General features: G+C 40.5%; 1 protein-coding gene across 2 annotated transcripts in view; it reads left to right on the forward strand.

Moving 5' to 3' along the window:
- lypla1 (lysophospholipase 1) overlaps window positions 1-14,386 on the forward strand; it is a 61,979-nt gene that overhangs the window by 6,078 nt on the left and 41,515 nt on the right. For both annotated transcript variants that reach the window (XM_048529389.2, XM_048529387.2), the window contains exons 2-3: window positions 584-615; window positions 6,212-6,277. In XM_048529389.2, the coding sequence (XP_048385346.1) occupies window positions 584-615; window positions 6,212-6,277 (98 nt within the window). The remainder of the gene's footprint in view (window positions 1-583; window positions 616-6,211; window positions 6,278-14,386) is intronic.

Genomic DNA, 14,386 nt, shown 5'->3' on the forward strand with positions numbered 1-14,386 from the left:
GTTTTTATTTTCTTCATTCATGGGATAAAGGGACATTTCTGGGTTAGGCAGCATTTATTGCTCATCCCTAATCGCCCAGAGAACAGTTGAGAGTCATCCACATTGCTGTGGGGCTGGAGTCACATGTAGGCCGGATCAAGTATGTAGTTAAGGATAGCAGTTCCTTTTCCCCAAAGGACTTTAGTGACCCAAATACTTGGATAGTTCTTTCAAAAATCCAGTTTGGGCATTGATGGGCAAAGTGGCCTTTTGTGCTTTGTCATTTTATAACTTTATGGTCACGTCAATTACCAGGATTTCAAATGCTCCGTTGCCCTTGTCAAGCTGTGGCCAATTTGTATTGCAAGCTATTTATAAGGCAGAAGATGTTTCAGACAATGGGTACGGTATTTCTAATTGTACCTGAGATGTTTGAATGTTTGAACCATTTTTATTGAGGAAACTGTAGACTTGTCCTTTCTTTGCCTCATTCCTGTTTTCTGCATAGTAATCTTGTGTTTTGTTTTTAAGGCATTCACTTCATGTTAAGATTTATTGCTAGTTTTTTTAAAATCTTTTTGTTTATTCCCCTTTTTACCTGCAGGTTATTTTTCTCCATGGATTGGGAGACACTGGGTAAGTTTTTATTTTTTTTAAAAACAGTCCTTGTGTATAATACATAACTTTACAGGTGCATAGTGAAAATTAGTTTGGTTTTATTCAATATTGACTTTGTTATCTCGGATTCTCCAGCAGGCGGATAGGATCAGGGTAAACCCTAAGGCTTTCTATAGGTATTTAAGGAATAAAAGAATAACGACAGTCATAGGCCCAATCAAGGATAGTAGTGGTAAGTTGTGTGTGGAGTCAGATGAGATGGGGGAAGCGCTAAATGAATATTTTTCAACAGTATTCACTCTAGAAAACGACAATGTTGTCGAAGAGAAGACTGAGATGCAGGCTACTAGACTAGGTGGGATGGAGGTTCACAAGGAAGAGGTATTAGAAATCCTTCGGAGGGTGAAGATAGATAAGTCCCCTGGGCCGGATGGGACTTATCCTCAGATCCTCTGGGAAGCCAAGGAGGAGATTGCTGATCCTTTGGCATTGATCTTTAACTCGTCATTGTCTACAGGAATAGTGCCAGATGACTGGAGGATAGCAAATGTGGTTACCCTGTTCAAGAAGGGGAGTAGAGACAACCCTGGTAATTATAGACCAGTGAGCCTTACCTCAGTTCTTGGTAAAGTGTTGGAAAAGGTTTTAAGGGATAGGATTTATGATCATCTAGAAAAGAATAAATTGATTAGGGATAGTCAGCACGGTTTTGTGAAGGGAAGGTCGTGCCTCACAAACCTTATTGAGTTCTTTGAGAAGGTGACCAAACAGGTAGATGAGAGTAAACCGGTTGATGTGGTTTATATGGATTTCAGCAAGGCGTTCGATGAAGTTCCCGACAATAGGCTATTGTACAAAAGGCGGAGGATTGGGATTTTGGGAGATATAGCAGTTTGGATCGGAAATTGGCTTGCTGAAAGAAGACAGAGGGTGGTAGTTGATGGGAAATGTTCATCCTGGAGACCAGTTACTAGTGGTGTACCGCGAGGGTCGGTGTTGGGTCCGCTGCTGTTTGTGATTTTTATAAATGACCTGGATGAGGGCATAGAAGGATGGGTTAGTAAATTTGCAGACGACACTAAGGTCGGTGGAGTTGTGGATAGTGACGAAGGATGTTGTAGGTTGCAGAGAGACATAGATAAGCTGCAGAGCTGGGCTGAGAGGTGGCAAATGGAGTTTAATGCAGACAAGTGTGAGGTGATGCACTTTGGTTGGAGTAACCAGAAGGCAAAGTACCGGGCTAATAGTAAGATTGTTAGTAGTGTAGATGAGCAGAGAGAGATCTCGGTGTCCATGTACACAGATTCTTGAAAGTTGCCACCCAGGTTGACAGGGCTGTTAAGAAGGCATACAGTGTTTTAGCTTTTATTAATAGAGGGATCGAGTTTCAGAACCAAGAGGTTATGGTGAAGCTGTACGAAACTCTGGTGCGGCCGCACTTGGAGTATTGTGTACAATTCTGGTCTTCGCATTATAAGAAGGATGTGGAAGCTTTAGAAAGAGTGCAGGGGAGATTTACTAGGATGTTGCCTGGTATAGAGGGAAGGTCTTATGAGGAAAGGCTGAGGAACTTGAGGCTGTTTTCATTAGAGAGACGAAGGTTGAGAGGTGACCTAATTGAGACATATAAAATAATCAGAGGGTTAGATAGGTTGGATAGGGAGAGCCTTCTTCCTAGGATGGTGACGCCGAGCCCGAGGGGGCATAGCTTTAAATTGAGGGGTGAAAGATATAGAACAGATGTCAGAGGTAGTTTCTTTACTGAGAGAGTAGTAAGGGAATGGAACGCTTTGCCTGCAACGGTAGTAGATTCGCTAACTTTAGGTACATTTAAGTCGTCATTGGATAAGCATATGGATGTACGTGGAATCGTGTAGGTTAGATGGGCTTGATCAGTATGACAGGTCGGCACAACATCGAGGGCCGAAGGGCTTGTACTGTGCTGTAATGTTCTATGTTCTATGTTCTATCTGCAGTTCCCATTACCTCTGATACAATTTTAACCTCACTGCGAAGCCTCTTCCAGGGACGCGTAACCTGAAGTTACCTTCCTCCCTCCAGAAGGCTTTTGTGCTCCTGAGATGCTGCTTGGCCTGCTGTGTTCATCCAGCTTCACACTTCATTATCTTAATAAATGTACCCCTGGTGTGGTGTGACAACCACATGTCCCACTCCTTAAATCTGATTGACTGGCTACCCATCTTCAGAATGATTGGCACTGCAAGAGCCCTTGGCCCCTCTCATCGACAGATGGAGCAAAAATGTCTATTTTCGGTACTCTTTTATTTCCCCATGAACCAGCATAGATATGTGATCAGGCCCAAGTTTTAGTGTTAAGGACGGGGTCGATTACTTATGGGGACATGATGGCCAAATGACTTTATTGCTAGTAATTCAGAGAGGCAGATAATGTTTTGGAGACTGGGATTTTGAATCCTGCTATTGAACGTGACAGAACTTGACTTCAGATTTTTTTTTAAAAAAATGAAATGTAAGAGTCAAATGATGACCATGAAACAATTGTCAATTGACAGGTAGAAACTTACCTTGTTCTCTTGAGTCCTTTAGGAAGGATGTTGCTTGTCCTTGCCTTGCCTGGCTTGCATGTGACTTCAGAGCCATAGCAATGTGTTTGACTTTTAACCATCTGGGCACTTAGTGATTGGCACTAAATGCTGGCCTAGTCAACACTTATCCTGTGAATGTTTGTTTTTTAATTTTTTTTTCCTGCTTCCATGATGACTTGGCACCCCACAACCATTCTTCTTGTATGTGATAAATATGCATTTGGCCAAACTCTCGGGGCAGTTTGGGGGTGGGGGGGGGGGGTGGTGGGGAGGAATACAGGTAACACATAATTAAACATGATTATTAGTTGTTGGATAATCTAAAAATTCAGTGGAAACCCTTTGACAATTCGAGTGCTTCCCATATAAAATTGAGTAATATTTAACTGGAAATGTGGAAGAAGCACAAACTCATTTACAAAACAGTAATTTTGATGTTAATTCAGCAATGTTTCATGTATTAGCTAATATTTTGTGGGTTGAGACCGAGGCAACACAAATTAGTTTGGTCTTTTCTGTACAGGGCATACGCTGTCTTTTGTTTTCATTTTTGCAGATGTACCTGAAAAGTTGTTTTTCTGCAAACTACAGTCAGATTAAAAATAAAGCAAGAACCTAGAAACAGAATAAGATATTCAATCCCGTGAGCTTCCTCTGCCATTAAGTAAGATCATGGCTGATCTGTGACTGGAATCTTGTTGCTTGCTGTAGCCTGTATCCCTTGATAACTCTACTTAAATACAAATTTGCCTGTCTGAGATTTAAATTTAAATAGAATTGACACTTGTTTTGAGAACAGCTTCCACACCTCCCCTATTCTTTTGTACGTAGAAGTTCTTTCTAACATCTCTCTTGAATGGCCTGACCCAAATACTTAAACTATGCCCCTTGCTTCTAGAACTTTCAGCCAGTGGAAGTAGTATCTATCCTGACTTTCGTAGAATCTCTACAATGTAAGTAGAAGCCATGTTGCTCCATCCCAAGGAGCACCCCACCCTATCCCCAGAAGTCTGCATTAATCATGGCTAATCCCCTAGCCTGCGTATCCCTGGATGCTACTGGGCAATTTAGTACGACCAGTCCACCTAACCTATACATCTTTGAACTGTGGGAGGAATTATCCAGGATGTTAATGAATATTGTAAATAATTGAGGCCCCAACACAAACTCTACAGGACACCACTACTCACGTCCTGCTAATTTGAGTACTTGCTCATTACTCTAGCTGTTTCCTGCTGCTCAGCCAGTTTCCTATTCATGTCAATAATTTGACCTAGATTCCATGGGCTTCCATCTTTGCTAACAATCTGTGTGGGACTTTATCAAAAGTTATTTGGAAATCTTTGTAAACAATAGCCATTGACTTGCCTCTGTCCACCACCTTTGTCACTTCTTCAAAAAACTGAGGTTTGTCAGACATGACCTACCTTTTTGTGAATCAATGCTGACTGTCCCTGTTTAAATGAATTTTTTGAGGTGATCAGTGACCCTATCCCGGATTTACATTGTCCAACAATTTTACCCACCACCAATGTTAGGCTAGCTGGTGTGTATTTCCAGATTTCTCTGTCCGCCTTCTAAAAGAGCAGATACATGAACAAATTTCCAATTTGCTGCTGCCTCACCTCACAATTTATTATGGCAACACTTCATTGTAGTTGTCTTTAAGCAATATGCACCATTACTACTCAGTCCCAAGCATCGCCATTCATGGAACTAAGCAAACCTGTAATCAGTGTAATACCGAATGAGTCAAAAACAACATCTAGAAGGAGACATTTTTAACTTGTCATCTGAAAGGAGAAATTAATCTGTACAAATTCATTTTCAGTGTTGGAAATGAGATGACGATTGAACAATTTAATAGGATTGAACAAAGTAAGAGGAAAAAGCCACAACTAATACAGAATTAAGTATACTAATTGCTATTAAACACATGTTGTCAGCGTTAGTTGTTTTAAGCAGTGAAACATTTGTGAAATGCTAAATTATAGGCAACAATCATTTACACTAGGCAGCTTGACTTGTTAAAAGTAGTTTGGGGACAATCCCACATCTTGCTTCATAACAATCCAGACTCATCTGTTTCAGGTCTTCCACTTGACATTTTGGAGTCATTATGAAGTGTTTGCAGAATTGTGAAATTCCTTGGTTGTTCATATCTTGAAGTACAGCCCAGAGCTGCTTCATTTACTTTGTCAAATGCTTTGGATGAATGCAAGAAAGAGTTCTGAATAAGTCTTCTGCTGAGCTGTTAATGCTTTGTCTCCCCAGACGCTTTCATATTTTCATCTCTTTGAAATCATTTCATGATTTGATTCATTATTGCAGAGCTCCTGGTGAATTTTTATCTATTTTATTTGGTTTGTTTGGCAACAGGTATCTCTGGAAGCTATAATACACAAGGTTTCTCTCGGAGGATTTCCTTAGCCAACAGGTCAAAAAGTACATATTGGTCTCTCGGCCCTGTGATGGGCAGAAGGGAAATACCTCAATAGTTTCGACTTTGATAATGGAAATATCTATTTTTAAGAAAATTAGAGAAATGTATTAAATAGATTTACATATGCTGTTCTTGTTAATTAGTGGTGATCAAATGTATCTTGTTACAGCGAGTCTCCAGCATGCAGCCACTCAACTGTGTTTTATGTTGTGCGTCATTTAAGTGTGATGGCATGCAACAGAAACTTAGTCTATTGCTGAAAGTTTACAACTTGCTTAAAGTATTTGGTTAAACATAAAATGTCATTTTTGGAGGTATGTATCTTCTATCAGTCTGACATTTCCAGCAAACTTTGCTTGGGCCTTGCCACTTCTTAATTATGAAAGGAAGAAGGTTTTCCATTTCTGATCACTACCCTGAGCAGAATGTGTACAGTCTGGTAGCAGATCAGAAAAAGTCATTACATTTATGTAATTTTCTATCTAGTGAATGATGGTATTCACTGACATTTATCCCTTGGGTGAGTTAGAGAGTACATTTTGGCTGAGAGTATTTCACATTTTTGTGTAAAATTTGTAGCTAATATCTTTGCATTATTTTCTAGGTATGGCTGGGCAGAGGGCTTAACAGCTATCAAGACCCCACATGTGAAATATGTATGCCCACATGCGTAAGTACTTTAATTTCATATCGTCCATTTTGACTTTTGTGCCTGTACCAAAATAAAGCTACACTTGACTGTTTTACTGAATTTTAGCACGTTATTAAAGATCTTGTCAATTGAATATAATTGTATTTTTCTTCCTGTGCAAAAGTTGCAAAACACAACTGAATTTTGATGGCTAGAAATAAAAAAATTTAAGTGCTAATGGACAGAGGCTGATACTGATTTTGAAAGACACTTCTGGGAATCATTTCCGGGGAACCTCAAACCAGTGTCTGCAGGAAAACAACACATACGGACCAAATACTGAACTACAGGAGCAACCATCCCAACATCCACAAACGAAGCTGCATTAGAACCTTATTCCAACGAGCCACCACACACTACAGCAGAGGAACTACAAAGAACAGAAGAAAATCACCTATACAGCGTATTCAAAAAGAACGGGTTACCCAATGAGCAGAGTCTGCCGATTTCTCAGCAACAAACCCAACCAAACAGACAAAACGGGCCCAGAAACCATAACCACTCTCCCCTACATCAAAGACATTTCGGAAATGACTGCCAGAATACTCGGACCCCTTGGCAGCAGGGTAGCCCACAAACCCACCAACACATTAAAACAGCAGCTAATGAACTTAAAAGACCGTATACAGACAACAAGCAAAAACGAACATCATCTACAAAATACCTTGCAAGAACTGTGACAAACACTACATTGGACAAACAGGCAGAAAGCTAGCCACCAGGATACATGAACATCAACTAGCCACAAAATGACATGACCCACTATCACTAGTATCCTTACATACAGATGAGGAAGGACACCACTTTGATTGGGACAACACATCCATCCTAGGACAAGCCAAACGGAGACACGCACGAGAATTCCTAGAAGCATGGCATTCCAACCGGAACTCCATCAACAAGCACATTGGCTCCAAATCAATCTACCATCCCCTGAGAAAAAGAACAGGAAATGGCATCACCAACCCAAGGAAACCTAAACAGCTCAATAGAAAGCGGGACATAACACCAGCGCTTCACTGGAGGCTCACTGATGATGTTACCTAGAATGGTGACGAAATGTCTGAAAACTAACCTTCCAGCTCAGCGAGCAAACTCACATCCAGAAACTCACCCTGAGCTACAAATCTTCTCAAAACTGGCGATACTCCCTAATTCTAGGTCCCCGTTCCCCCCCAGAAAAAATAACTATTAGCATTTATCCATTCAAGCCCTTTCGTCTTTTCGTGTACTTTGGTGTAGACATGAGCAAAGAATGTGTATTTTAAAAGAAAAATAATTTGAGTATGTGAGAAAACTAGCTAGAAATATATAAAATATGACAAGTGCTTCGACAGGTGACTGAGTGAGTAAATAAATAATGGGAAATGGTTTGGTACTTTGACTCTCTCATTATGAAGGGAACAAAAATATCTAAGAATAGTTGCAATTCCACAGGCAAAAAGTAAAATGGAATTTAAAACAACCATTGGGGTGCAATGCCTGAGAGGGTGGTAGAGGCAGGAAACATTACAACCTTTATAAAGATACATGGATGTGCACTTTAAATGTCATAGCATCCAAGGCTATAAACAGGTGCTGGAAGGTGGATTAGTATATATAGGTCAGCAACATTTGAAGGGCCAAAGGGCTGCTTCTGTGTCCTGACTCTCTCTCTCTCTCTCTTCTTTTAAAGAAGAAGGCATTATAGGAGAGGTAATGGAGAAAGCATTTGGGCTATGAGGCTGGTGGTTCTTGAGGCTGTTGACCTGTGGCTTTAAGGTCTTCAAAGAAGTGACTCCAGAGTTAGTGGATGCATTGGTTGCAATCTTGCTCTCCGAGTTGAATACAGGTGTTACACGCTTCTTCGCAAAGGGAAGGAGACAAAGCAAGAAATAATGTCAGCTAGTCTAACTTCTGCCTTTGGGGAAAAAAAATACTAGAATCTTTTATTAAAGAGGTAGTAGCTGAGCATTTAGAACATAATGTTGCTACAATACGTGACAATGGCTTGGTGCTGTGGCAATCCTGTCATACAAATTTGAAGTTCTGAAGATGGAAGAAGCAGGATATTTGAAGAAACTGGTAGTTTTACTGCATTTGAATTCCCAAAAGGCATTTGATAAGATATCCGAGATTAAAACTTGCACTACTGGATTGATATTAGCATGAATAAGCAACTGTCTATCAAACAGGAAACCAAGGCTGCTATTGATGAGAAACAAAGAGAAGGGGACCATTTAGCCCATCAAATCTAAAATGCTACTCCATTGAGATCATGGCTGATCTGGTTGTCAGTTCCATTTTCCTGCCTTTGCGACATAATCCTCAATTACCATTATTGATGAAAAATCTGACACTGGACTATACATGATCAGCCAGTCTCAGCATCCACCTGTGGTAAAGAATTCCTCAAATTCATCTTTGAAGAAATTCATTTTATAGAAACCCTACAGTGTAGAAACAGGGCCTTTTGCTCAACAAGTCCACACCAACCCTCACAGCATCCCACCCAGATCCGTCCAATCTACTCATCCCTGAACACTAGGGACAATTTAGCATGGGCAATCCACTTACCTGCACAACTTTGGACTGTGGGAGGAAAGCGGAGCACCTGGAGGAAACCCGCGCAGATGCGGGGAGCCGCCCAAGGTGGAAATTGAATCCAGGTCCCTAGTGCTGTGAGGCAGTCGTCCTAACTACTGCGCTGCCCGATCCCTCCCCCTCTCCCCCCCCTCCCTCCCCCTCTCCTCCTCCTCCTGATGTGTGACCCCTTATTCTAAGATTATACCCTCTGATCCTAGATTCTCCCACAAGGAGAAACGGCCTTTTCTCATCAACTGTATCAAGTCCTCTGAGATTCTAATTTGTTTCATAAAGGTCACCTCTCAATCTTCTATATTCTGAGTTCAGTCCGGACTTACTGAAACTCCTCTTAAGACCTGGTATCAGTCTAAAGAACCTTTTGTGGACTGCTTTCAATGCCAGTATGTCTTTTCTTTTTTAAATGCTTTCCTCGGACGTGTTCACAGTATGTAAGCTGTGGTCTGTCTAGTGCCTTGAATAGATTTAGCAAAACCTCACTGCTCTTGTATTCCACTCTCATTGGCCTAAAGTTTATTTGCCTTCCTTACTACCCAATTAACTTGGATTCTAATTTTTATGATGCATGGATGAGATCTCCTAAATCCTCTGTTCAATAGCTTTCTGCAGCCTTTCTCAATTTAAATAATCTTTAGCTCCGCTGTTAGATCTGTGAAAGTGCAGAACTCTATTCCCCCCACCCCCACATTACGTTCTATCTACCCAGTTTTTGCCTGCTCACTTAACCCGTCCGAATCCTTCTGCAGATTCTGATCTCTCCACATGCATCCCCACTTACTTCTGTACCGTGTAAATTTGGCTGCAGCAGTACATTCACTCTCCTCTTAACCATGTTGTAAGTAATTGTGGCCCCAGACGTGATCCCAGTTACAGGTTGCCAGCCTGAAAATGCCTCCCCTATTCCAACTCTGACTATTCTATTAGTGATGGACCAAGAACAATATTGTTTCCAATTCTTACATAAAGTGGATTCAGGCAGGGTACCTTTTTTATAAGTTCCTTCTGAAAATTACAATACATTACATCTACTCTGTTTAACTATCCTGCTTCTGATTTCCTCAAAGCATTACAGTTAATTTGTCAAGCATGATTTCCCCTTCATGAGTGCTTGTTAAGCTTGCTTAATCATGCACTTAGATAAGCCCTACTGTTACGTGTTTTATAATAGACTTTATAATGTATTCCCAATAATGGACATTAAGCTATCTGGCCTGTAGTTAGCCATAGAGCTAGATAAACACAGCAGGCCAGGCAGCATCAGAGAAGCAGGAAAGCCGACGTTTGGGTCTGGACCCTTCTTCAGAAAGGTTCTGAAGGTTTAGATTTCTGAAGAAGGGTCCAGACCCGAAACGTCAGCTTTCCTGCTCCTCTGCTGCCTGGCCTGCTGTGTTCATCCAGCTCTACACCTTGTTATCTCAGACTCCAACAATGGCAGTTCCCTACTATCTCTGGCCTAAAGTTAGCTGTTTTCTGTCTCCTACTTTAGAAAGAAGTTTTCTAATCCTCTGGGACATTTCTTGAATCTTAAGGATTCATGGACAGATATGGTCAGGAATTTTGCTGGCTTTAGCCCTACTAGTTTCCTTAGTACTTTTTTTTGTCACGATAATTATGTATTTTTTCCAGTCCTTTTTATTTAAAACCCTTGAGTATTTAGTTTTGAAATGTTGTTGGTGTCTTCCACTGAAGACTGGTGCAAAGCACTTATTGAACTCTGCCATTCTCTGCTTCTGCATTATTATTTTTCCCAACCTCAAATTTTATTTGTTTTTTTAAGACTTTCCCAATCCTCTGGCTTACCACAGGTATTTGCCACACTTTATTAAGCCTTTCAATCTGATGCTATCCTGGTTAAACATGGTTTGCTTATTCCTTTATTAGAATATGTTGCTGTGAGCAATTAACAATTTTCTTAAATGCCTGCCATTCATCTTCAATGGTTTTTGCTGCTAAGCTTCTTCGCCAGTATAGTCCAGCAACCAATGTTCTCATTCCTTTAGTCTGTTACCCTTTATATAAGCTTAGTACAATTTTCCTGATCCAAGTTCCCTTTCAAACTGAATGGTAAATTCTGCCATGTTATGGTCACTGCCCTTGAGGGAATCTTTTACTGGCATTGTCTCATTATAGATTGCCAGACCTAAAATAGTCTCCTCCCCTAGCTGGACACAGCATAGATCAAAAAACTATCTTGAATGTACTCTGAATCTTTTCTCATGCCCTCTTCTGTTAATCTGACTGCTTCAACCTTCATCAAGATTAAAGTCACCATACTTGGTGTGCTGCCTTTTATTATATGTCCTCATTACCTCAGGAATTATGCTCCATCCCACCATATGGCTACTGTTAGTGTGGCTGTGGACTGCTCCCACCAGTCTTATCTTGCCCTTGTTTCTTTTCTCCATCTGTATGGATTCTGCTTCGTCTGATTCAATATTATTTCTTGTGTTTGTTACGCCCCAACAATGCCATGCCACCACTCTCCTTCCTTCCTGTCTGTCCTTTTTTTTTGAGAAGTTGCACCCCACTGAATGTTCATGTTGAAATTCTCTCTTTTTTTTTCTCTAATGGCTATAAAACCATACTCTCTCAACCTGTATTTGTGCAGTTAATTCATCAGATCGGTGGGTCACTTTCAGGCTGAAAACTGTAGCTAGTGGAAACATAATCCAATATTGGGTCCTCCGATGTTAAATCCTTAACAAGTGAATGGTTTTGTCAGCAAACCAGGCTAAAATAGAAGGTAGTAGGAAGGCAAGTTGTGAGGAGTTTATATATAATCTGTAAAAGGATAGCACTGTTCAAATGAATGAGCAAAACTTTGGTGGATGGAATGTATGTGAGATCTTCCTGACAAAGTGGACAAATTCAAAAACAACAGAAACCAAGAATAGGCCATTCAGCCCTGTGGGCTTGCTCCAATATTCTGTTTGATCATGGCTGATCCTTAAATTCCTGCTTCCTCCTTATACCTCTTGATACCTTTAAAACCTAAGAGTTTATCTATTTGTTTATTGAATATATTCAGTGACTTGACGTCCACAGCCTGCTGTAGAATTTCACAAGTTCAGTACCCTTTGAGTGAAGAAATATTTCCTCATCTGTCCTATATGGTTCACCCACTACCCAGAGATAGTGACTCCTGGTTCTAAACTCCCCAGCCAGGGAAAATATTGTCCAGTCCTGTTAGTTTTGTTTCAATCATCCTCTGTCATCCTTCTAAACTCTGGTTCATCTGGGCCTTTATTCACTAATCCTACCTCATAAGGCAGTCCTGCCAACCCTGGTGTCAGCTTAATGAGCCTTCACTGCACTCCATCTATAGCAAATATTTCATTTCCCTTCCTGGGTGGGGAAAATCAAAACTGCATGTAGTACTGTGTGATATTATCAAGGCCCTGTATAACTACAGCAAGACATTCCTACTTCTGAACTCAAATCCTATTGTAATGAAGGCTGATATACTATTTTGTTTTGAATTGCCTTTGCTGCAACTGCCTATCCACTTTAGTGACTGAATGCACAGGGACACCAGATCTATGTTCATCCGTATTGCCCAATTTTGTAGATCAGACTGAAACCCCCTCAAAGTATGTTCAGAAGATAGTCTAGACCCTAACTATTTTTCTTACATTTATCTGTAAAATGTTGCATTCCAGATGCAAGTTAGTTGGTCAAAATCCTTGACGTTAACCAAAACAGACTTTGTATTTTAACTGTAGTGTAAAAATAAGACAAAATAAACATAAAAGAATTGGCTTATCTGTAACAATCAATACTTAACTAAATAATAGATTTATTAACTACTATTAATTAACTATTCCAATATAGTAACATCCCTTAAATGCGCCCTTGGCGAAAAGAAAATTCAGTAAAATAGATTCTGTCTTACAGGCAATTCTCTAGTCCGGGGCAGGGGGAAGCATTGTGATAAAACTCTAACACAGAGAGCAACAGGGAAGGATGTACTGCAGTTTCTAATCCTGGCTTCAAGACCCCAGTAACTGCTGCTACTGAAAAAACTAAATTAAAAATTGTGGTTCTGTGCGAGCTTGACCCCATCTGTTCAGGCTGTTTCTGTTGTTCCAGCCATTTTTAAAAACAGACCATGGTGCTTTGAACTGCTTATGCTAGTAGCTCTGATTAGATTGCTCACCATCTTTCTCTCTCAATCTTTCTTCGTGAGGGTTGGCCTGGTGAAGAAAGAATCCCAGGACGAGCCATAGTATCATCACACTACCTCCCTGCCAAAAAAATTGGCTTCATGTTTAAAACCTTTAGTCTTGCACTGTACATACACTACATAATATGTATGCTACGTTGACCTAAGCATGGAAACCTTCATTACTACGGTCATTTCAGTCCACTTTTCCTGCCACCATCTTCATCAAAGTTGCGACGTGTCAGCAATTACAGTACCAAAGTGGCCATGTGTATAATTTTCAAACTAAATAGCTGGAGCATATAACTTCAGCCAAACAGGCTAGAATTTTTATCTCTTACACTTTACTGGCAACATAAATGTTGCACCACCAAGCTCAAGGTCTCTTTCTCAATCGTGGATTATTACTGTTGATGATTCAGTTTTCTGTTTTGCTTTCCAAAAAAGGTCTATCAGCTTGTCGTCATCTTGCACAAGTACAACACCAACACTCCTCTAGCCACTTTGAATAGCTTTGCTTAATTAGATATGGCTAATACTGGGCCACAGATTAATGCAGCTTTCAGGCTGTCCAATGCCTTCTGACATTCCTGTCCACTGAAGTTTTCTGTCCTTCGATAGGTCTGTCAGTGGAGCAATCACACTGCTAAAATTCTGTACAAACTTCTGATTAAAAACCACTGTCCCAGGAATCGTAATACTTTCCTCTTTGCCGATTTGTATGGGGAAACTCTCCAGTAACACTTTTTAGGGGGCCAACTTTCCATGTCCAGTTACATGGTCCATTAATGTGCCTTGAGCTTTTGCAAACTTGGTCTTAGTTTCTCACCAAGTCTGCCTTCTGAAGTTGCTTGACCAATTTCAATAGACGTTCCACTTGTGACAGGAACATTTGACAGAAGATCACCACCACTGTATGCAAGTCAGTGAACACCACAACTGTGTAGTCCCAAAATAACTTTTTTTGGTTATTTTTAAAATTGACTGGTATGTTTTTCATACCAAACAGCATGGCATCAAACTGGTACAGTCCATTTAACACCACAAAAGTGAAAACTTCCTTTTGCTCTTTCAGACAAAGGTTCTTGCCAGTATCATCTGAATCAGTCCAACTTTGAGGTACAAATTGCTGTTTCCCCTTCCAAAGTCTTCCAAAGTTGGAGTAGGATATGAATCAGATTTTTTTAACTGCATTGACTTTGAGAGTCCACACAGTCTTTGGGTACCATCTGGTTTTGGAATCATTGCTCTGGGTGAGCTCCATTTGCTGCAACTCAGTTCAATTATGTTGTCTTTGAGCATGCATTCAAACTCTTGAACCTGTGCTAACTTTAGAGGGTAGC

Source organism: Stegostoma tigrinum, chromosome 5 (genome assembly GCF_030684315.1).
Source record: "Stegostoma tigrinum isolate sSteTig4 chromosome 5, sSteTig4.hap1, whole genome shotgun sequence".
Taxonomy (NCBI): domain Eukaryota; kingdom Metazoa; phylum Chordata; class Chondrichthyes; order Orectolobiformes; family Stegostomatidae; genus Stegostoma; species Stegostoma tigrinum.